The sequence below is a fragment of the Enhydra lutris genome, unplaced genomic scaffold, assembly GCF_002288905.1.
Source record: "Enhydra lutris kenyoni isolate GAN:26980312 unplaced genomic scaffold, ASM228890v2 scaffoldscaffold122, whole genome shotgun sequence".
NCBI lineage: Eukaryota > Metazoa > Chordata > Mammalia > Carnivora > Mustelidae > Enhydra > Enhydra lutris.
The window spans coordinates 644,206-663,994 of record NW_019154206.1 but is presented as its reverse complement, the minus strand read 5'-3'; the positions used below and the strand labels follow the sequence as shown (position 1 = coordinate 663,994).

At 58.6% G+C, this 19,789-nt stretch overlaps 3 protein-coding genes across 5 annotated transcripts; 2 read left to right on the top strand and 1 right to left on the bottom strand.

The window, feature by feature from the left end:
• The first annotated feature begins 2,447 nt into the window (after positions 1-2,447).
• On the top strand, positions 2,448-5,219 carry LOC111139853 (NEDD8-conjugating enzyme Ubc12). The gene is made up of 6 exons (XM_022492267.1): positions 2,448-2,654; positions 3,812-3,906; positions 4,043-4,081; positions 4,190-4,293; positions 4,556-4,619; positions 4,706-5,219. The coding sequence occupies exons 1-6, from the start codon at positions 2,546-2,548 to the stop codon at positions 4,844-4,846; spliced, it is 552 nt and encodes a 183-aa protein (XP_022347975.1). The 5' UTR covers positions 2,448-2,545; the 3' UTR covers positions 4,847-5,219.
• A 63-nt stretch (positions 5,220-5,282) lies between these two features.
• LOC111139852 (charged multivesicular body protein 2a) lies at positions 5,283-9,043 on the top strand. Of its 2 annotated transcripts, none has more exons than XM_022492265.1 (6): positions 5,283-5,981; positions 7,104-7,313; positions 8,176-8,355; positions 8,428-8,558; positions 8,651-8,712; positions 8,831-9,043. In XM_022492265.1, exons 2-6 carry the CDS (start codon positions 7,146-7,148, stop codon positions 8,956-8,958), a joined length of 669 nt encoding a protein of 222 aa, XP_022347973.1. In that variant the 5' UTR covers positions 5,283-5,981; positions 7,104-7,145; the 3' UTR covers positions 8,959-9,043. The 2 variants fall into 2 exon arrangements, with proteins under 2 accessions (XP_022347973.1, XP_022347974.1); XM_022492266.1 differs by having other exon boundaries at positions 7,122-7,313; positions 8,831-9,038.
• A 659-nt stretch (positions 9,044-9,702) lies between these two features.
• Positions 9,703-15,942, bottom strand: LOC111139850 (transcription intermediary factor 1-beta). 2 transcript variants are annotated; one of them, XM_022492264.1, is made up of 17 exons: positions 15,318-15,942; positions 14,857-14,969; positions 14,524-14,656; positions 12,846-12,981; positions 12,650-12,766; positions 12,455-12,569; positions 12,149-12,295; positions 11,934-12,048; positions 11,743-11,849; positions 11,613-11,649; positions 11,488-11,536; positions 11,155-11,407; positions 10,753-11,072; positions 10,549-10,672; positions 10,379-10,465; positions 10,161-10,298; positions 9,703-10,068 (listed from the first exon to the last, which is right to left on the bottom strand). In XM_022492264.1, the coding sequence occupies exons 1-17, from the start codon at positions 15,655-15,657 to the stop codon at positions 9,892-9,894; spliced, it is 2,508 nt and encodes an 835-aa protein (XP_022347972.1). In that variant the 5' UTR covers positions 15,658-15,942; the 3' UTR covers positions 9,703-9,891. The 2 variants fall into 2 exon arrangements, with proteins under 2 accessions (XP_022347972.1, XP_022347970.1); XM_022492262.1 differs by having other exon boundaries at positions 11,488-11,533.
• Between the last annotated feature and the right edge of the window lie 3,847 nt (positions 15,943-19,789).

The window sequence follows — 19,789 nt, the reverse complement described above, 5'->3', positions numbered from 1 at the left end:
GCCCTCCATCTCCAGCCTGGAGGCCCACAGCACTCAGCCTCCCTTCCCTGCCCACTCCTGCCACTCGTTTCCAAAACAGACCCTTGCTTCTCAGTGACAGGTCCCAGAGGCTATGCTGATGCACCAGGTGCACTCGCACCCTCACTCTGCACCTGTCATATGCTGCCCAATTCCTCCAGGTGCCAGTCCCAGCTTCCCTCTGGAACTTTGATATGCGGAGCCCTATGCTGTGTCCCAAGAGGATGCAGGCCCAAGGGGTACGGCACTCTCACCGCTCGACACCTATACCATGAGAGTAACAAGGAAAACACAGGTGCACCACTTCCAACCCAAAACCCTGTCTCAGCTCAGCCATCCCCTCCTCCCTGGCCCAGGCCCCATGGCTCTGCATTTTCTTGCATGGCTAAGTCTTCCCCCACCGATGGTGGGAAAGCCATGAGGTCAGAGACCACAAGAGTCTAGCTTTGACTAGTGCAGCAAGCACCACCTCTCCAAGGAACCAATACCCTATCCTCAGATGGGCCTTCAACTGATGGCCTCAGAAACGGGCCTGAGGATGGACACATGGTTTAGGCTGACCCACAGGCAACACCCTTGAGACTTTGGCTGCAAACTGAATGGTCATCAACCCTCACCTGGCGATGGCCCGTACAAGGGCAGGAAAACCAGAGTGGCTGAGAAGAACAGGAAGGGATAGAGGAAGAGGAAGATGGGAGTCTGGAGGGGCCACCCGAGTCCCATGACCAGCCATGTCTGGAGCCTAAGAACGCTGGGATGATTGCAATGTCAGCCCCAAACTTAGGCTGTTGGCTGTTTCTGAGTCCCGGTCCTCGTCCTGGCACCTCGCCAGCACTCGGCGCTCGAGCCAAGAAAGGATGCTGCGAATGTGAGGCCAGGATAACGGGACAACCAGAGGCACAAAAGGGGTGTCTGGGATGGTGGTAAAGAGGGAGCAGTCCGAGGAGCCCGGGGACGTCCACGGTACCCGAAAACCCACAAGGCGGGAACTCTAAGGAAGGAGGCTGGGGCCAGCCCAAGACCCGAAAAGGTGGAGGTGATGATAGGGGCCGAGACGGACACCAGGTCGGGTCTGAGGAGGCGCTGGGGGTGAGCGGGCGTCAGGGCGACTCCCCTGAGGCGAAGCCGAGAGGAGCCCGGGAGCACCCCTGCCTGACAGGACCGCCAAGACTACTTCCCCAGGGCTCTGGGCGATGACGACAGGTCGCCTCCGAGACCGAAGGGGACGCGCAGCGCGGGCCGCACGCGGCGCAGCTCCGGCCAGGAGCTCCCACCCACCCAACCGGCCCCAGGCCGCGCAGCTCACCCGCCCGACGGCTTCCGCAGCGACCGCCGGAAGTCCCCGCGCCGGCCCGCTCCGCTTCCTCCCGCCCTCCGAGGCCCGCTGCGCGGGGTGTGATTGGAGCGGAGGCTGGCCGCACCGGCGGCGGAAGGTCGCAGGACGTCTCCGCGGGAACTCGGGCCCGACTCCGAGAGGGCCCCCGCCCCACGTCCTAGCCAGTGTCCACGCGTGTCAACCCCCGAAGTGCTTACCACTCTCTAGCACGATACACATTTTATTTGCTAGTTTACCTCAGCCAGAATCTCCGCGCGTGCGTGGCGTTTGCGATGAGACACCGAGGGCGCCCGACCCCGCCCTCTTTGGGCAAAGCCTATGGCCTCGCCCGGCCTCCAGCCCGCCGTGATCACCCTGCCACTATGATCTCCTGGGGCAAGGCCTCGTAGGACCCACCCACGCCGCAGTCTGCACAAGCGGACTGCGAGCCGAGAGACCTGCATCTGCCCTACTTAAAGATGGCGGCGGCACCGCCCATGCGTGGACCTGCGAGCGTCCCCGGAAATGACCGCGGGACGGCCTGCACGAACGGAAATACCCGAGACCAGCCGAACAAGTCCGAATATCAAGACCTATCGCGGAGCAACGCTGGGCGGCGGTGGCGGCAGCGGTGGCAGCGGCGGCGGCTGCGCAGGCGCACAGCGCAGGCCGGGCGAGAAGAGCCGAAGTGGGCAAGCGGCGGAAATATCCGAAGCGGTGGGGCGCCCGAGGCCGTTGCGAACCTCCGCGCCGAAGCTGCTGCTGCCGCGGAAGCCGAGCCTCTTCCAGTACACGGCAGCCGCCACCGCGGCCGCCGCCTCCTCCTTCCCCTCGAGCCGCACCCCCTCGCGGTGGTAGCGAGTAAACAGACAGGCGGCGCGGCCGCAGCTGAGCCTCAGGGGACCTAAGCGGGCGAGGGGGAGGAGGGAGCGGCCGGGTGGGGGCGGGGCCGAGTAGGCCCGAGAACAGCCGAGTCGGCCCGACCGCCGCCGAGCGAGACCGAGGCGCCGGGCCAGGCCGGAGCCGGACTACGGGAGCCGACGCGGGCCGCGCGGTGGGCGCGGAGCGGCGCGGCAGGCCGGGCGGGCGGCGGCAGCAGCGGAGGAGGCCGCGAAGGCGGGTTCGAGTGGCGGAGGCGGCGCGGGCGGCGGCAGGGGGCCGGGTGGCCGGGGTCCCGGGCCCCGCAGCGGCGGCAGCGGCGGCGGCGGCAGGATGATCAAGCTGTTCTCGCTGAAGCAGCAGAAGAAGGAGGAGGAGTCGGCGGGCGGCACCAAGGGCAGCAGCAAGAAGGCGTCGGCTGCGCAGCTGCGGATCCAGAAGGGTAGGGGGTCGGAGGATGGGAGTGGGGGTCGGAGGTCAGCGCCTGGGGTGAGGTGATGTAGGAGTCAGGAGTGGGTTAATGCAATCACCGGGGGTCGGAGGTTAGGGTGGGTGTCGGTGTGATGGAAGATCAGGAGTAATGCAGTCACGGGGGAGGGGGGGTCAAAGATAGGGCCCGAATGTGGGGCACTTAGGATACCCAGAAAGCCAGACGCCTTCCATTAGTGACCGAGAATCGGAGAGTTAGGCAGTGGAGAGCGTGCAGGAAGCTGGAGACTCCACAGAGTCTGGGGGTCAGACAGGAACATGGGTGATAGGCAGAGGAGATTGGATGGGAGACTGAGGACTGGGGATAGGAATCGGAGAGGATTTAGTGAAGTATGTTGGGGTCTTGGGGACTCTGAAAGTGAGATGGAGTGTAATCAGTTTCGGGCACTGCGATTTGTGGGTCTGGGGGGTCACATGGCAAGTTGGAGTTTGGGGTGACACGTGGAGGAAGGAAGAACAGTGTGTGCCAGGGATTGGAGATGGGAGTAGGATTGCATTTTTTAGAGTATTATGCTGGAGGTGCTGGGAATCTTAGAGGCTGCTTAGAGGGTTACAGGAATGGGAATTCATGTGTCTGAGGGTCGGATGGATCCCTGAATTTAGGGTGACAACCAGAGAAGAGGAGGATCAGTGGGGACAGGATTGGTGAGGAGATGATGGCGGGGCAGGGTCCTTGAGTTTGGGTGGACAGGAGGGGACCAGCATTATCCACTAGAAAATGGAGGTATGGCTGAGGATCCTGGTGTTTGGGGTAGTTGGAGGCTCTTGGCGGCCACACAGGGATGGGGGCATTTGGAGCTGGGTACCCAGATGTTGGGTGCTGAGACTTGAGGCTATGGATTCAAAAGAGTTGGAACTTACCCTGGACCAGGAGATACAGCATAGCCACAGTTGAAAATGCATGTTTGAGGCGTGCTATGGACCTAGAAGAGTCTGGCTGGAGACTAGGAAGCAGAAAGAGCAGGGAGAGGATTGGGGCTGTGGGGCACAGCCGGGACAGAGCCTTGAGGATGGTAGAGGAGGCCTGGGTGCTATGCCGGCACCTGCACCTACTCTGAGTGCTCTCCTCTCTCCCTCTCCTTGTTCTGCTTCTCTGCTTTGCAAACCCAGACATAAACGAGCTGAACCTGCCCAAGACGTGTGACATCAGCTTCTCAGATCCAGACGATCTCCTCAACTTCAAGCTGGTTATCTGTCCTGATGAGGTAAGGGCACATTCAGCTGGACTCCCAGGCATGGGCCAGGGGGCTGGGCGGGGGAACACCTGGAATTAGGAGAGCTGGTTTATGTGTCAGGCCCTGCAGGATGGTGTCCTAAGACTTTTTCTCTTTCTCCTCACAGGGCTTCTACAAGAGTGGAAAGTTTGTGTTCAGTTTTAAGGTGAGTCCCGGGTGCACAGGGATAGAGGGATAGAGGCAACAGCTGAGGCTTGCCCCAGCCAGGCACTGCTAGGGTGCCTCTCTATCTTCTCTCTCTTCTTGGAGCCAGGTGGGCCAGGGTTACCCACATGATCCCCCCAAGGTGAAGTGTGAGACGATGGTCTATCATCCTAACATTGACCTCGAGGGCAATGTCTGCCTCAACATCCTCAGGTGAGGGCCCTGACTTTAGACTGCACGGGTCTCTGTCCCTTCCCTCCCTCTTGTGTTTTGTGTTTTTCTATCTTTTCATCTCCACATTTTCTTCCTTAAGTCTCGACCTTAGCCTTCTCCCTGGCCTATCCTGCTGTGTGCTCTCCTCCTAGCCTCTCATATCTGCACCATCCTGTGCCCTGGGCCTGACCAGTTCAGTCCCAGCAGGCTCTGTGGTTGGCAGTCCACTCACCAGCCCCTGACCCTGATTCTCTGTCCACAGAGAGGACTGGAAGCCAGTCCTTACGATAAACTCCATAATTTATGGCCTGCAGTATCTCTTCTTGGTGAGTAAGGGTGGGTGGGTGAGGCTGGGGAAGGTTGGCCCTCTCTGCTCTTAGGGCCTGTTGACCCCCACCCATACCGGCCACAGGAGCCCAACCCCGAAGACCCACTGAACAAGGAGGCCGCCGAGGTCCTGCAGAACAACCGGCGGCTGTTTGAGCAGAATGTGCAGCGCTCCATGAGAGGTGGCTATATCGGCTCCACCTACTTCGAGCGCTGCCTGAAATAGGGTTGGCGCACACCCACCCCTGCCAGGGCCACCAGCCCCGGCGTCCCCTGCAAATATTTATTGGGGGCCACAGGTGGGGGGCATGGGGTGGCCGGTGGGGGAATCCCATGCCCTGGCCTTGCCTCCCCTCCCTGCCACCCGCTCCTAGTTATTATTTTTTAACCACCATGTGATTAAGGTCGGCGCTGCCTACCCCGACCCGCTCAGCGATGGGAAATGAATTGGCTTGTCTAGCCCCCAGCTGGGTGCTGTCCAGCCCCCCACTCTGGGCTCTGGGGTGGGTGGCTAAGGGGACTGGGTGGCTGGGGCTGGGGCACTCCACCCCTCCACCACTGGAGGTCCCACCAGGCTATTAAAGGGGAATGTTACTGCATGGCCTCTGCCTCTTCCTTCTGTGGGGGTGGGAGGGGCAGGTGATGTCCACCAGAGCTCTTGCAGCAAGAGTGGTGGGAGATGTGTGGTTACAAGTGGTACTGGGGCACCCCTCAGCAAGCTCCCCAGTGCCTGAAACAGCCTGGGGGGTAATGGGGGACAACATCCCAAGCCTCAGGCTGTGTGGGATGAATCCCAGTGTGTGACCAGCGAGGGGCAGAACCAGTAACCACTCACTTCGTGCTTGGTAAGGCAGTATAGAAGAAAGTCCGTGCCATCTCCAGCTCTGCCCTCCTCCTGCCCCGAGTGGGCCCACCAAGAACCCTCCCTGGTGCTACCAGGTGCCTGAGATCTAGAAACATTAGGGAAACGGTGTCCGTCGGATGAGCTGGGCCCTCTAGTGGGTTCGGTGGTGGGATGCGGGACCTCTGGGGTGGCCGGACGGAAGGCGCCCGAAGATGCATCAACGCAGCGGGACTGGGGTCCCAGGACTGGGTCAGCTAGAACCTGTGGAACACTCTCAGGCGGGCCCGAGAGAGACGGAAGGTGGTGCGCATGCGCCTGGACGACGGCCTGCTTGCGCACGCGCGATCTTATCCCCGCCCATCGATCCGGGTGCCGGTGGAGCTTGTGACGTCAGACCGTTTCTTCCGGAAACGGCGGCGACGACAGAAAGAACCGAGGGGCTATCGTTGGTGGGTGCGCCTGAAAGCCGAGAGAGGAGCGTAACCCGGAAGCGGAAGCGGATTCCTTCCCGGCTCCGGTGAGTGGCCCCTGCCGGGCCGCGGGTCCCGGGTGGGTGCGTGGGCGACGGCATACGAGGGCCTCGACGCCGGGGTGTCGACTGCCTCGCCCATCCACGGGACCCTAGCCTCATCATCGAGGCACCTTGCTCTCGGTGTGCGGGCCTCCCAGCGCCCTCCAGGTTCTGTCCTGGATGAACAAGGCGCCCCATCGCCCATTATCCCGTTCCAGGTGTACCGGGGCCCATGAGGACCCCAGATTCTTCCAGATCCTTAGAGCTCCCCAGCATCCATCATGTCCTTAGTGTACCGGGTGCTCCAGTGCCCCACAAACATATTATTCGCACCCAGGTTGCCTCCCCATTCAGACCTCCCCACAATCCGAATGCTAATTCATATGTTGTCAGCTTCAGAACCCCTATATCCACTTTGTTCTTGGCACTCAGACCCTCCACCTACCTTGCCATCCCGTGGGGCCCCCACGTTTGCCCTATCCTTGCCACTCAGGTTCCAACATGCTCCCAGTGCACCCTGACACAACCATTTCCATTCTTAGTCCATCAGACTCCAGGGCCTTACTATGGTCTGGAGAGGCTGAAGCCTTGAACCTCCTTTGGGACACTATGATGAAGGGCTGGGGTGGCGGATGACTTTCAGATTTTGCTGGCCCCGGTTTTTGTTTGTTTTTTTTGTTTTTGTTTTTTCCTTAAAGATTTTATTTGCCAGAGATCACCAGTAGGCAGAGAGGCAGGTAGAGAGGAAGAGAAGCAGGCTCCCTGCTTTGCAGAGAGCCCAATGTGGGGCTTGATCCCAGGACTCCAGGATCATGACCTGAGCCAAAGGCAGAGGTTTTAACCCACCGAGCCACCCAGGCGCCCCCACCCTTTTTAAAAAAGATTTTATTTATTTACTTGACAGAGATCACAAGTAGGCAGAGAGAGAGTAAGGGATGCTGGCCCCACTTTTACTCGTGGGGCTACTTCAGTGTTCCAGGCTAGGTTTGGGCTTTCCATTAACCTTTCCTCTCTCTGCTTACCCCTTCGCATTTTGCAAGTTCCCCCTATTAACCCCCCCAAATACACATTGTGATCTTGGCTCTGCTTCTTGCCCTTTTTGTGGGCTCCACACCACTTTGCACCTAGGCTTCACACTTGTCACAGGTCCACTGGTGGGCTCCTGCTACCATGGATTTGTTATTTGGGCGCCGGAAGACACCAGAGGAGCTGCTGAGGCAGAATCAACGAGCCCTGAACCGTGCCATGCGAGAGCTGGACCGTGAGCGACAGAAGCTAGAGACCCAGGAGAAGAAAATCATCGCAGACATCAAGAAGATGGCCAAGCAGGGCCAGATGGTGAGCTCAGTTGGGCACAGGCTGGGACACACGGTTAGGTGCTGTGGTTTCATCAGGTACCACTCTAACAATGGAACATGACAGGACACCAACAGGTGCTTTGAGAGAAATTAAGGGTGAGCGGATATTTTGGGTATCCAGAAAGGCTGCCTTCTAGGTGATATTAAGAGAATGAGCCTGTGAAGATCTAAGCAACCAAAATGTCAAACAGATGAGGCAGCAAATGTTCCATAAGGGAGTGATAGTTCAGACTACACAAGTAGACCAGACCATTTGAAATCATGGGCTACAATGGGAGCTGAGTCAAAGGGTTTAATGCAAGAGAGATGTGGCCTGGAATTCACTGTGACATGGAGGTTAGTAAAAGTAATAGAGACAGCCTGAATCAGTAAGGAGCAGAGCCTGTGACAGGTGACAAGAGTTTGAATCGAAGGAGGTGGGTTGAAGAGGTTCCATTTCCCAGGATAGGCAAGGCAAGGAAGACATTTGGGTTAGTCAAAAGTTAAGCTATGGATAGATTTCTATTTGGAATAAAGTGCTTGCAGTATGAGCCTGTTGAGGTGGAGGGAGAGACAAACTCTTCGGCCAGGATCGAAATTCTAAGTCCAGGGACTCTAGATATATGGAGGAAAAAGGGTCCCTATGTATAGTGAATCCAGTGTTTCTTCGAGAGTCTGGGTTGTCAGAGAGGTAGTGTACAAAGGGGCCTGTGGAGTGATGACCCAAGAAGCGTAAGGATGAGGTTGGGAGGAGGGGGGGGGGCAGGGATCACATGTAAATGTCCAAGAGCATCAGCTGGAATGGTGCATGGAGAACAAGCATCTTCCCTTGGCTCACTCCATCATCTTTGTTCACTCCTCAGGATGCTGTGCGTATCATGGCAAAAGACCTGGTGCGCACTCGGCGTTACGTGCGTAAATTTGTGTTGATGCGGGCCAACATCCAGGCTGTGTCCCTGAAGATCCAGACACTGAAGTCTAACAACTCAATGGCGCAAGCTATGAAGGGGGTCACCAAAGCCATGGGCACCATGAACAGACAGGTGCGCCTCTCCTAATCCCCCTTCTCCCCCACAACTAACAACCAACTAACCCTCCCCACACCCTACTTCCAGTTGAAGTTGCCTCAGATCCAGAAGATCATGATGGAATTTGAGCGGCAGGCTGAGATCATGGACATGAAAGAGGAGATGATGAATGATGCCATTGATGATGCCATGGGTGATGAGGAAGATGAAGAAGAAAGGTTAGGGGGGACACCAGGTATGGGGAGAATGGGGACGGACGTCTGGTCTTCGCACATGCCTGGCCCTCATAAAGTTCTTCTCTCTTCCCAAGTGACGCTGTTGTGTCCCAGGTCCTGGACGAGCTGGGATTGAGCCTGACAGACGAGCTGTCAAGTGAGTGCACCAAACTTTGGGCCCCGTCCCACCCAGCAGTCCAGACACAACCCCTGACCCCCCTGCTCCCAGCATTATTCCTTTCTACAGGAGCTCTCCTAACCCCCACTCTCTGTAGACCTCCCCTCCACCGGAGGCTCACTCAGTGTGGCTGCCAGTGGGAAGAAAGCAGAGGCCGCAGCCTCAGCCCTAGTAGATGCCGATGCAGACCTGGAGGAGCGGCTCAAGAACCTGCGGAGGGACTGATCACCCTATACCAACCCCGGGTGGGAGGTGGGCAGTGGATGCCCAACAGTTTCATTGTACTTCTTCTGTAATAAAAGATTGGACACTAATTCCTAGGCCTGTGTGACTGGCCTGATTTGGGCCAGGCTGGGGTCCCTTGGCACAGAGTTCACATACAGGGTTTGGTAAAAAGGCAACTGACATGCATGGCAAAAGCCCAAATGCCAGATGCACTGGGGTATACGATAAGGAAGGCTGGACTGCTTCCCAGTTTGTGGCAGTGAACAGGTCAAGTGTCTCTAGGATGTTCAGGGTTTAGGAGCTTCATGGCCTCTAGAGCCTAACACCTCCAAGACAGTGGGCTTCACAGATACCCTGAAGTCTGGGCTTTTCTGCCAGGGATCCTCAGCCCACCCAGCTCTGTGGTGCTGACTGTGAGAAATGGTTACACCCTAGTCCAGGAAGCACTTAGGTAGACTGGCCACCACACAGCATGTATCTGGGGCTACACCCTGCCTGCCCAGAGCAGCCTAAGCACTACCACCTACAGGGGCTCCCCAAACCCTCCAGCATGTGCCCCATGCAACCCTCCCACCCACCTGAGGCACACTCCACATTGGAAGGGCAAGGAGAGAGACATTCTCCTACTCCCTGGACACCAAAACGGCTGAAAAGGACTGCCCCACACCTACTCCATCCACCAGGGCATGGTGAGGGAATTGCAAAGACCAGGCCCCAGGACCACCGCCCCCACCAACAAAGGCATGAGGAACTGGTGAAGTTTTTATTAAATCCACATAAGTAAAAACCATATCGTGAGGGGCTGAGGGATGGGGCCACCAAGAAGTAGGAGCCAGGCCACCAGAGGGGGAGGCTGGGGGCAGGGGGAGGGGGGTGCAGATTTGACAGGACAGAGAACAGAGTCAGGCCGGGTTGGCCTAAGCAGCCACAGGTTCAGGGACCATCACCAGGACCACTGGATAGCTCCTGGGCACTCAGGCTAGCACCAGGCAGGCTCAGCGGCGGGGGCTCCACCAGCACAGCTGAGAACTTGGTGTCACCAAAGGCCTCGTTCATGCGAGTTTCAAAGAAGCGCTGCAGGCCGATGATGGACTGCACGTCTGCCTTGTCCTAAGCCGGGCAGATCGCACGGGATGGGTCCTAGCTCTCCCTCCTCCCACCTCCCCTCGCCTTACCCCCAACCCCATTCTCCCCAAGCTCACCTCTGTCAGCTTATTGAATTGCTTAAACATGCGGCCCACATCCTGGGCAAATTCCTGGGGGGAGCTATAGGGGGGTGACAACTTCTCCTGGAGACGGGCACGGATCAGGGTTAGGTCCAGGGTGCCACCAGGCTGATCCTGTAGACAAAAGCCACAAGCTGAAGGTGAGACCAGGCAGTTACCCACCCCACACCCTCCCTTTAAGTCCCAAAACTCACCAGGGAGAAAGTGGAATCAGTAGCCAGCTGGTGCAGGGGCCGGCAGGGCTCATGACAGAACAGAGCCAGCAAGACACGCTCACACTTCTATGGACAGGACAAGAGACATCAGAGCCACAGGCGGGTAGGGTTACTGAACAACTCCCGAGGGAGTAGGCCCCCACCCTCACCTGCTGGTTGGCTGGCGAAAGCTTGGCCACCACACCGGTGCTATCACCACCATCCAGGCTCAGGCTGCCATCTTCCTCTTTCAGATCGGGCAGCACATGGCACAGAGAGCAACTCCACTCCTCCCTGGATGGAAGGAGAATGAGGAGCTGCAAAGAACCTGGCCCAGCCCTCCACCCTGCACAGGCCCCACACCAGCCTCGCACCCTGGCACATCCTGCAGGGCAGGCAGGTGGCAGTCCAGGTGGAAGCAGAACTCGCACTGGTTGCACATGACCAGATCGCCTGGCTTCTGGCAGACACGGCAGATGGTGGCACTGTCGTCCAGGGCACCTGGGCCACCTGCTGGGGCTGAAGTGCCCTCTGGAGCCACCACTTCTAGACCTGAACTGGTGCTGCCACTGGGTGAGGCCAGGCGGGGGCCCTCAGCGCCAGGGCCCTCCGCCAGGGCCATCAGCACAGGCTTGGTCTCAGGGCCCTCAGTGGCAGTAGGCGGGGCTCCAATGGCAGCCTCTGTCTCTTCCTCCTGCAAGGAGGTAGTAAGAGGTGTTCGGCAGGGTGCAGACAGGTGTTCATCTCCCAGTCACAATCACTTGAGGCAGGCTCACCTTGACTATGGCCATGCCAGGCAGTGGCGGGGCCCCAGGGGCCCCAGGTGGAGCAGTCCCAGGCTGTCCAGCAGCAGCAGCTGCCGCACCACGCTCAATAACGATGAGATTGTAATCCTCAGTGGTGCTGCCTGGGAAGACCTTGAAAACTGGTGGCTGACTATCAGCTGTGAGATCCAGGTCCAAGCGCTCGAGGCTTACCCGTGGCACCTTGCGCATGAGGCCACTCACCTCGCCCTCACCTGAGCGGGACCTGTGGGTTCAGGTGCAGCACGGCGTTAGCACACCCATCCCTATGCCCACCTGGCTAAACCAAAGGACAGCCAAACTCACCGCTTCACACCTGACACATGCGGCTCTGCACTTGAGTAAGGATCGTCTGCTCAGGGAAGAGAAAGAGACAGTAGATTAGGGATAGACCTAAAGCACTGAAGCTCTCCCACCTACAAGGTACTCACCTGAGCCAAAGCCATAGCCTTCCTGCACCTCCATGGGCTGTGGGCAAAGTAGGCAGACCTCAGTGGGCAGGTGTCCCATAGGACCCCGTGCCCCTCCCTCTCCTACCAGCCCCCCCGAACCCCAACTCACCTGGCTACTGCCAGAGCCCTGTTTGCTCAAGGGCCCTGGAGCCCTAGGAGGGGCCATGGATGTAGGGCCTGTTGAGTTGGTGCCAGGACGCTCAGCCACAATCTTCCCTGCAAAAATGAAATAAAATCAGCGTTAAAACACCCACTTTCTGGAATGGTACCAATATGCAGCAGGTTAACAAAAGAACACACCAAAAGCCTCTGCACTCTTGGTCCAGGCATTAAGGTCCCACTGGAACTTCATCTCGCCATGTGGCTCCACAGGGTCCACAATCATCTTGAGGGCCCGATGCAGCTGGAAGTAGATCTGCAGATGGAGCAGTGCATGAACACATAGCAAACACGGCTGCAGGGTGCTGAGTGGCACCTGCCTGGAACCCACCACCTGGGTGCCCACCAGAACACACCAGCTTCTTGGAGAGCAGCAGGGCCGTGTTGTTGTCACTCTCCAGAGCCCAGGAGGCAAAGCGCAGGATGTGTTCCTGGTGCTTCTGGATCTTGGTCATGGTCCAGTGTTGTCGCTCCAGGCGCTCCTGCTGCCCTTCAGTCACCTTCTGCAGGTAGAGAAGAGAAGCAGTGAAAAAAAGAAGACATCAAAGATGGCATCAACAGCCAACGGAGATGCCAGTCCCCAAGGCCCTCCCATCACAGATGGCAGTCGGCAGCCAGCAGAGGGGACCCAGAATCCCCTCCCCCGCTCAGACAGGGTGTACCTGGGCATCATTGACCAGCACACGGCCCCGCTTGTTCAGTTCCTTCATGATCTGCAAGATGGCCATCTTAACGTCTACCTGCACACGCTTCTGTACGTCAGACACTTGGCGGATCCTGGAGGGGGCAGGGCGAACCAGGTCAGAAAGATGCTCCCCCGGCCTGCCCCCAACTGCGGTCCTGGCTTCCACACTTACGAGCTGCGAACCTCCTTGGTATTCTTCTGCAGCGTTGCATGCTTGTCCCCGAGGCGCTTCACCAGCGAGGCCAGGAGCTTGCGCTGGTTCCTCACTGCATCTTCCAGGAACTGGTATCTGACAGCAGACAAAAGAGAGCCTGGGTGCTGAACATGGGAAGGAACAGGCAGCACCCACCAGAATTCCCAGTACTCACTGGTGGTCCTTATGGGCATTGAGCTGGCAGTCCCGGCAGGTGAGGGTGTCACAGCTCTCGCAGAACAACACAAGGGGCTCGTGCTTGTGCACGTTGCAGTACACTGTGCGCTCACCGTCCCGTGACTTGGCTGGCCCTGGGGAGTAGAAACCATGAGGCTGAACCTCATCCTCAGCTACCGCCATCTTAAGCAATAAACAAAACTTAAGGCCTCACTTCCTGCCTGTCCTGCAACCCTGGGCTGCCTTTGGGAAAACTCAAGGGCCCTGTAGCAGTGGCCAGAGAAAAGCACAGGCCTATAGGCCCAAATCCTTCCTCTCAAAACACTCTGCCCCAAGCCTGACCTGGAGAACAACTCCCTCCTCCCAGCTTCTGACCTGGACAACAAAGTCTGAAGACTGGCAGGGAACTCCCACTTGCTATTCTGGCTACTAAAACCTTCCCCAATTGAACCCACTGGAGAGCTCCTCCACCTTGAAAATCCCCACTGGGCTCAATTCCTCCTCCACCTGCAGCACGTTCTGTCCGGCAGAAAAGGGAGTTCTGGCTATAAGCACACAGACAATGTTTGGTTGATGGCACAGACAGAAAGCAAATAAGGGACTAGAGACACAATTCAAGTACAGCTCCCTTAAAAACCATGCTTTGGTGACCTCCCCTCTCTGAAGGAAGAGAAGTCCACAGACCTCTTATAACCCAAAGGCCTACAAGGGATCCAGGGCTTGCAAAGCCTTCTCAGGATAGGAGAGCTGAAATGTCAGACCAAAATCCTCACAAAGGTGTCGGGTCCCCTCTGCGGGGGGAAGTCTTGGTACACACCACCCCACCCCCCACCTGTCACCATCACAAAGCTGCTTGAGAGCATCTATCCCTCTTTCCTACTCAATCCCAATTAACACCCTGGCTATACCATCCCTGCCCAAGACATATGACTGAGACACAAATCAGCCAGACCACGGGTCCTCCAACAATGCCACCTCCTGCACTCTGTCCTTTGCCTGAACCCAGGACCTCCTACAAATTCCTGCCCTTCGTTCCTGATTCCTCACGCCCCCACAGCTACCCCCTCCATCCTTACCTTCCTGCCTATGCTATCCTCTAGGACTGCGAAGCAAAAACCTAACTACCAAAAAGCTACTCACAGAAAGTTCTGGAACAAAGAGTAGATAAACTCAGAAAACTCCTAAGCCCTTTTCTGTCCCAACCCCAGCACTTACAGAAAACTGCGCAAATACCTTCCTCAGCTAAACTGTTAGACGTGTGTGACCCAAAATTAAAACACTTCTCAGACTCACTCTCCGTGATGGTCTTGAGGGCCCTTGCAACCAGAGGCTTCGTTTCCCCTGGAGTCTGAACGGAAGTTGCCAGGGAGGCCAGGCCCACCCCTCCACCACATACATACACATACAGGAGCTCCTTCACATACAGGGGTCTTATCCACTGTATGTCTGCGGGCGGGGAGGTGTCCCTGATGAGCTTGCCTTTTCCCTTCCCCTTGGACCCAGAGAGATTGCACACCTGAGCCCCAGACTCCCCGTTTCTGAGTTCTGCCCTCAGACCCTTCAAGTGGTACCCTCCAAAAAACCTGCCCAGGACCCATCCATCCTTGATAACCAGCGCCATAAACAGTTGAGAACAAACGTAGGATAACCAAGGCTTTCCCCTCTGCCTTGCATACCAGTGGAGCGCACAGTGTGGTCCTTGGTGTACTTCACCCGCTGGTGTGCCTCCACACACGTCTCACACAGCGGCTCAGAGCACTCCACACAGTAGCTGGTGGCAGGAGCATTATCCTCACAGCTAGTGCAGCACTGATGGGCAAAGGCAAAACAAGAGACAAAACCTCCTAACGTGTCCACAACTGCACCCCAAATAACACAACTTTAAAGCAAAATGCAGCCTTTACCTAGCCTACACGAGTCTGCCCAGAGCCTCGTAGCAAGAGAATACAGTCTGGAATGTACTGGTACCATGTCCCGAGGCCTCTTTAGGGTTTCCGGGCAGGACATACCTGATTTGCGTCCTGCGAGTCTGCGGAAGCCTTACTGCCACTATCACGCATAAAGTAGTTCTCCACAATGTCTTTGGAGAAGCACTGCTGCTTGCAAACAGGACAGTCCACCACTGCCAAAAACAAACGAAGAGAGACTGTTCCAAGTTCACCCACAAGCTATAACACATCCCCTGACTGGACCCAACCTTCATCCCAAAGGGGACCAGATCCTCTCATTAGGAAGCAAGAACCCAACCCCTTCTTCCATCGCACTTGAAGCAGACACCCCCTCTCTGCGCCTAGCCCAGAACCCACAGCCCATACCCGATCCGGCCACGCACTATCCGGGTCCCTATCCCTCTCGCTCAGTCGATCCCCCGCCATCGCCATGCTGCGAACGGACCCCCAGTGCCCACGCCGAGTCAGGATCAAAGCCTGCAGGGTGGGGGGATGGGCCGCCGCGGCCCGACCGTACTCACCGGCGCCGTCGCCCGCCGCACCGCCATCCCCCGAGCTGTTGGCGGCAGCGGGCGCCGGGGGCCCGAGGCAGGCACTGCAAGCCGAGTGCAGGCAGGGCAACAAGCGAGGCTCCCTCTCCGGGCGCAAGCGCTCCCGGCACACACCGCAGTGCTCCAGCAGCTCCAGAGCCTCGCCGCCGCCCCCCGCGGGTGACGACGCCGAGGCCGAGGCTGAGGCCGCAGACGCGGCCGACGAGGCGGCGGCGCGCTTTTCGCCGCCAGCCGAACCCTCGCCTGGGCCTGGGCTGCCGGAGGCGGCCGCCGCCGCCGCCGCGGAGGCCGCCGCCGCCGAGGCCGCCATTCACACGCCGCCGGGGGCGCCCAGGGGGGAGGAGGGGCCGCGGGGCTCGCCGCGCAGGCGCAGACGCGTTGGCCGCCAACGGCTGGGCCGCCGCCGCCGCGAGGCCGAGCGCCGCCACGCGCCGCCTGGGCTACCGCCCGCCGCGCGCGGGGCGCTCTGGAAGCCCCGCGGGCCGCCGCCTGCTAGCTTCCCGCCGCCGACGACCGCGCTTCTCCTCAAAGGCCGCCCAGACACAGCGCCACGCACCACGGGAACAACCGCTCACCCGCGCGCCCGCTCGCAGAAAGAGCCGCGGCCGGGGGGCGGGACAGAAATAACTGGCGCCGACGCTGCCGCGCAGGCGCACTGGGCGTCTTGCGCTCGGGGGCGGGGCCCAGGCCGGCCGCCCCGGGCGAGACCGCGAGTACGCACGCGCCTGAGCCGGGTCTTCCTACCTCCGCCCACGCTGCCCCAGCGCCGCCTGTGCGGCAGGGGTGGGGCTAGTGACGCCACTGCCGCAACCTCGTACGCGGGCGGGGCGCGCGCACCTTTACGCGCTCTGGCGCCCCCTCCAGCCGCAGCCCCTGGCCGCGGTACTGCGCAGGCGATTTGGCCGTCCCCGCCGCGACCTCAGTTCCCGCCCCTTAGGCCAAGCCGGGAAAAGTCTCCTGTCGCCGCGCCCAGCCGTGCTGGGGAGAGGCGGGGTTGAGAGCGAAGGGGGCGGCGGGGTCCCCGTCCCAGGAGAAAGTCCCCTTCTGAGCCAAGTGGATGACTTTTGGGTTTTAACCGTTTTATTGTTTAACATGGCAAACACTGAAACCTGCCCAAAGCAGAGATTCCAAGGGGTCCAGAGCAGCGAGTCCCACGGCCCCACAAACGACCCCTGCCCACCTTTTAGGCAGCCGCTTTTCCAAGAGCGCGAACGGAATGAACCCCCCACAGCGGGGCAATTCTACGGCACGAAGCCGAGTCGGGGCGAGGGGTGCGGAGCGGGACGGGAAATCCCGCAGGAGGGGAAGGCAGAGTCTGGGTGGGGAGGGTCCTATCCGAGGGAGGAGTCCTGCCTCAGCCGGACTCGGGATCGGGGCGTGGGCGGAGGGGGTCCAGGCTGAATGTCGCGGGAGAATTCCGTGCGACGCGGAAAGCGAGGCCTGTGAGCCGTGGGGAATCCTGTCAGACAAACACAGCCTCGTCGCGGGAGTCCCGAGGAGGACGCAGAGTCTAGGGAAAGCATCCCGGGGGCCAGGCAGGGACGGAGAGAGAAGTCCGGTCTGAGCCGGGAGGCGCGGCCTACGGTGCAGGCGGAGAGCTCCTGTTCGATCCTGTCTGAGGCGGGAGCAGAGTCTGGGCGGGGAGCTTGTCTAAAGACCCCGGGCCCGAAGGAGGCTCGAGGGGTGCGTGCGTCGGAGCCGGTCCAGCGGTGGGCCTAGGCCCCCTTTGCGGGGCTCCTCGGTGCCGAGATCTCCAGTTGAGGACGAGGCTAAAGGAGACGATGGGCAGGAAGGGGGAGGTCAGCTTTTGAGAGGATGCTTAAAGCATGCTGGCCGGCCCCAGGTCTGGCCCCAAGTCCTCCTCTTCGTCTCTGGGTTCAAACGTAAAACCTGCGCGCTGAGCCGTGCGCCCACGCGTGCTGGCGGCGGAGGCGCGTCTGGCCCGGCTAGGCGGGGTGTGGCCTTTGTTCCTGAAGGGGGCTGGGTGTCCGTGGGGCTTTGTCTCTGCGCCTGCCTTTGTTCCCGTCCCAACACAACCCCCAAATCCGGGGCCCGCCCCGCGCCTGAGCTGAGTCGTGGCTGGCCTCTCTCCCACCCAGTCCGTGGGGCCACGCCCCACCATGGAGTGGCCCGCCCCATCCGTGCTGCTCCCCCAAGGCCCTGGCCTCAGACCCTTGCTTCCCTTCTCTGATAAGTGGGAAGGAAAGTTGGCTAGTGTGTGGGGAGAGGTGTGGCAAACAGTAGCGATACTTGCTGAGCGTTTTCCACGACCCCACCCCTCCCTGCGCCCCAAAATCACCAATAAGGGGGCATAGGAGCTACCCATACCGACCCAAACTTCTGGGGCAGGCACGAGGGTGTCAGGGACAGTCAAAAATAAGAAGTGGTGATGGGGCACCTGGGTGGCTCAGTGGGTTAAAGCCTCTGCCTTCGGTTTGAGTCATGATCCCAGGGTACTGGGATCGAGCCCTGCATCAGGCTCTCTGAGAGCCTGCTTCCTCTTCTCTCTGCCTGCCTCTCTGCCTACTTGTGATCTCTCAGTCTGTCAAATAAATAAAATCTTAAAAAAAAAAAAGAAGTGGTGGTAAAGACTGTAAGAGTGGACTCTCCTAGGGGTGCCTGGGTGGCTCAGTGGGTTAAAGCCTCTGCCTTCGGCTCAGGTCAGGATCCCAGGATCCTGGAATCGAGCCCCGCATCGGGCTCTCTGCTCAGCGGGGAGCCTGCTTCCTCCTCTTTCTCTGCCTGCCTCTCTGCCTACTTGTGATCTCTGTCTGTCAAATAAATAGAGCTCTTGTCAGAGCTGTCAGAGCTCTTGTAAGAGCCGTCAGAGCTGTCAGAGCTCTTGTCAGAGCTGTCAGAGCCGTCAGAGCTCTTGTCAAAGCTGTAAGAGCTGTCAGAGCTGCCAGAGCTCTCGTCAGAGCTGTAAGAGCTGTTAGAGCTGTCAGAGCTCTTGTCAGAGCTGTCAGAGCTCTTGTAAGAGCCGTCAGAGCTCTTGTCAGAGCTGTCAGAGCCGTCAGAGCCATCAGAGCCATCAGAGCCGTGAGAGCTGCCAGCGGCCCCGCCACCCCGAGCTGTGGCCTCGCCAAGCGGCCTTGCAGGAGCAGCGTCATTCCGGGGAGCAGCTTCATTCCGGGAGCGGCTTCCTCGACGTGAGGCCTCCTCGGTGAGCGGCCTAGTCAGGAGCAGCCTTGCCCGGGGAGTGGCCTCTCAGGAGCAGCCCCTGTCTGGGGAGCAGCCCTGTCTGGGGAGCAGCCTCGTCCAGAGCGGCCACATTGGGAGCAGCCTTGCTGGGGTCGTTGTCACCTTTTCGCAAGAGACAGCCCTGACCAGTCAGTTTGATTCTTGATGCTTGGCATGAAATAAAGCTTTGCTTGACCTTCACTTTGTGTCAGTCTTGTTCCTTTGATCATGGGCCCCAACAGTCTGGAATAAGCCATGCCCACATAAGCCACTTTCTTCTGAAAGTCAAAGAGGCATGGCAGAAGTCAAATGGAAATGAGTAAACAGAGGGGGTACAAGGCAGAGAGAGCAGGGGAGGAGACAAGAAGAAAGGAAGAGTTGGCACACAGTTTTGCCCAAGAGAAACCTACAGCCATGAGGATGCCCCTTGCTAGGAGCTGCGAGGCCTGGTATGCGGCCTCTCCAGTTCATCCACCATGGGCTGAAGTCTCTCTTCTCTCTCCCCAGCCACTCAGTGGGGACACAACATCATTTCAGAGAACAGGGCAGGGTGACAATTAGCATCCAAGGCCCCAGAGGAACAGAGCTGGGAGGTGTGTGGCCAGATACTCCTCCCACCCAAAACTACTCTATCATTGTCTCTCTGGAGGCTTATCTGGGGTCAGCCTTTTCTGTCTGCTGGGCCTTAAGCCCAGCAGAAAGATGAGAGGACCAGAAGCCGAGCAAAACCCCTTTTCCTCACTGAATGTCCACACAGTTCTAAGAGTCACATACTCAACAGAAGGAGAGCTCTTTGTAGTGAGCACAGGCACAGGAACACTCGGGGGCCTGGCTTCCTCAAGGACTTCCACTAAGAAACTTGGTACACTTTCCTCCAAAGGACCCAGAACACAAAAAATATCACACTTGAGAATTCATCAAGGCTTTTAAAGCCATGTATTTGAGAAGTTCACTGGAAATAATAAATTATTTGCTGATAAAAACCATTTGAGGAATATAATGAAATGGGAAAATTCAGGCCATTGCAACTTCCACACAAGCAAAGGGAGCCATCAGGAAGCCCTCTCCCCAACCAAATGCTGAGTCCCTGGAGCTCCCAACCACTGCCCCCACCACCACCACTTGGGGCCTCTCTTCTCCTTGAAAAGCTCCCGAGAGCAGCTGGTGATGTAGACTCTGAGGCTGCACACCAGGTTGGGGTCACTGTCACTGATGATCTGCAGGCCAGCATCCAAGCGTGCCAAAGGCACGGCCAGATGCCT

Excerpts from the sequence above, each read along its gene's own strand:
- LOC111139853 (XM_022492267.1), top strand. The coding sequence starts at position 2,546 with ATGATCAAGCTGTTCTCGCTGAAGCAGCAGAAGAAGGAGGAGGAGTCG. Across the intron at positions 2,655-3,811 it reads GCAGCTGCGGATCCAGAAGG|ACATAAACGAGCTGAACCTG; the intron begins GTAGGGGGTCGG and ends TTGCAAACCCAG. Across the intron at positions 4,082-4,189 it reads AGTTTGTGTTCAGTTTTAAG|GTGGGCCAGGGTTACCCACA; the intron begins GTGAGTCCCGGG and ends TCTTGGAGCCAG.
- LOC111139852 (XM_022492265.1), top strand. The coding sequence starts at position 7,146 with ATGGATTTGTTATTTGGGCGCCGGAAGACACCAGAGGAGCTGCTGAGG. Across the intron at positions 8,559-8,650 it reads GAGGAAGATGAAGAAGAAAG|TGACGCTGTTGTGTCCCAGG; the intron begins GTTAGGGGGGAC and ends TCTCTTCCCAAG. Across the intron at positions 8,713-8,830 it reads CCTGACAGACGAGCTGTCAA|ACCTCCCCTCCACCGGAGGC; the intron begins GTGAGTGCACCA and ends CACTCTCTGTAG.
- LOC111139850 (XM_022492264.1), bottom strand. The coding sequence starts at position 15,657 with ATGGCGGCCTCGGCGGCGGCGGCCTCCGCGGCGGCGGCGGCGGCCGCC. Across the intron at positions 12,296-12,454 it reads TGCTGGTCAATGATGCCCAG|AAGGTGACTGAAGGGCAGCA; the intron begins GTACACCCTGTC and ends CTCTACCTGCAG. Across the intron at positions 11,408-11,487 it reads CATGTGTCAGGTGTGAAGCG|GTCCCGCTCAGGTGAGGGCG; the intron begins GTGAGTTTGGCT and ends CTGAACCCACAG.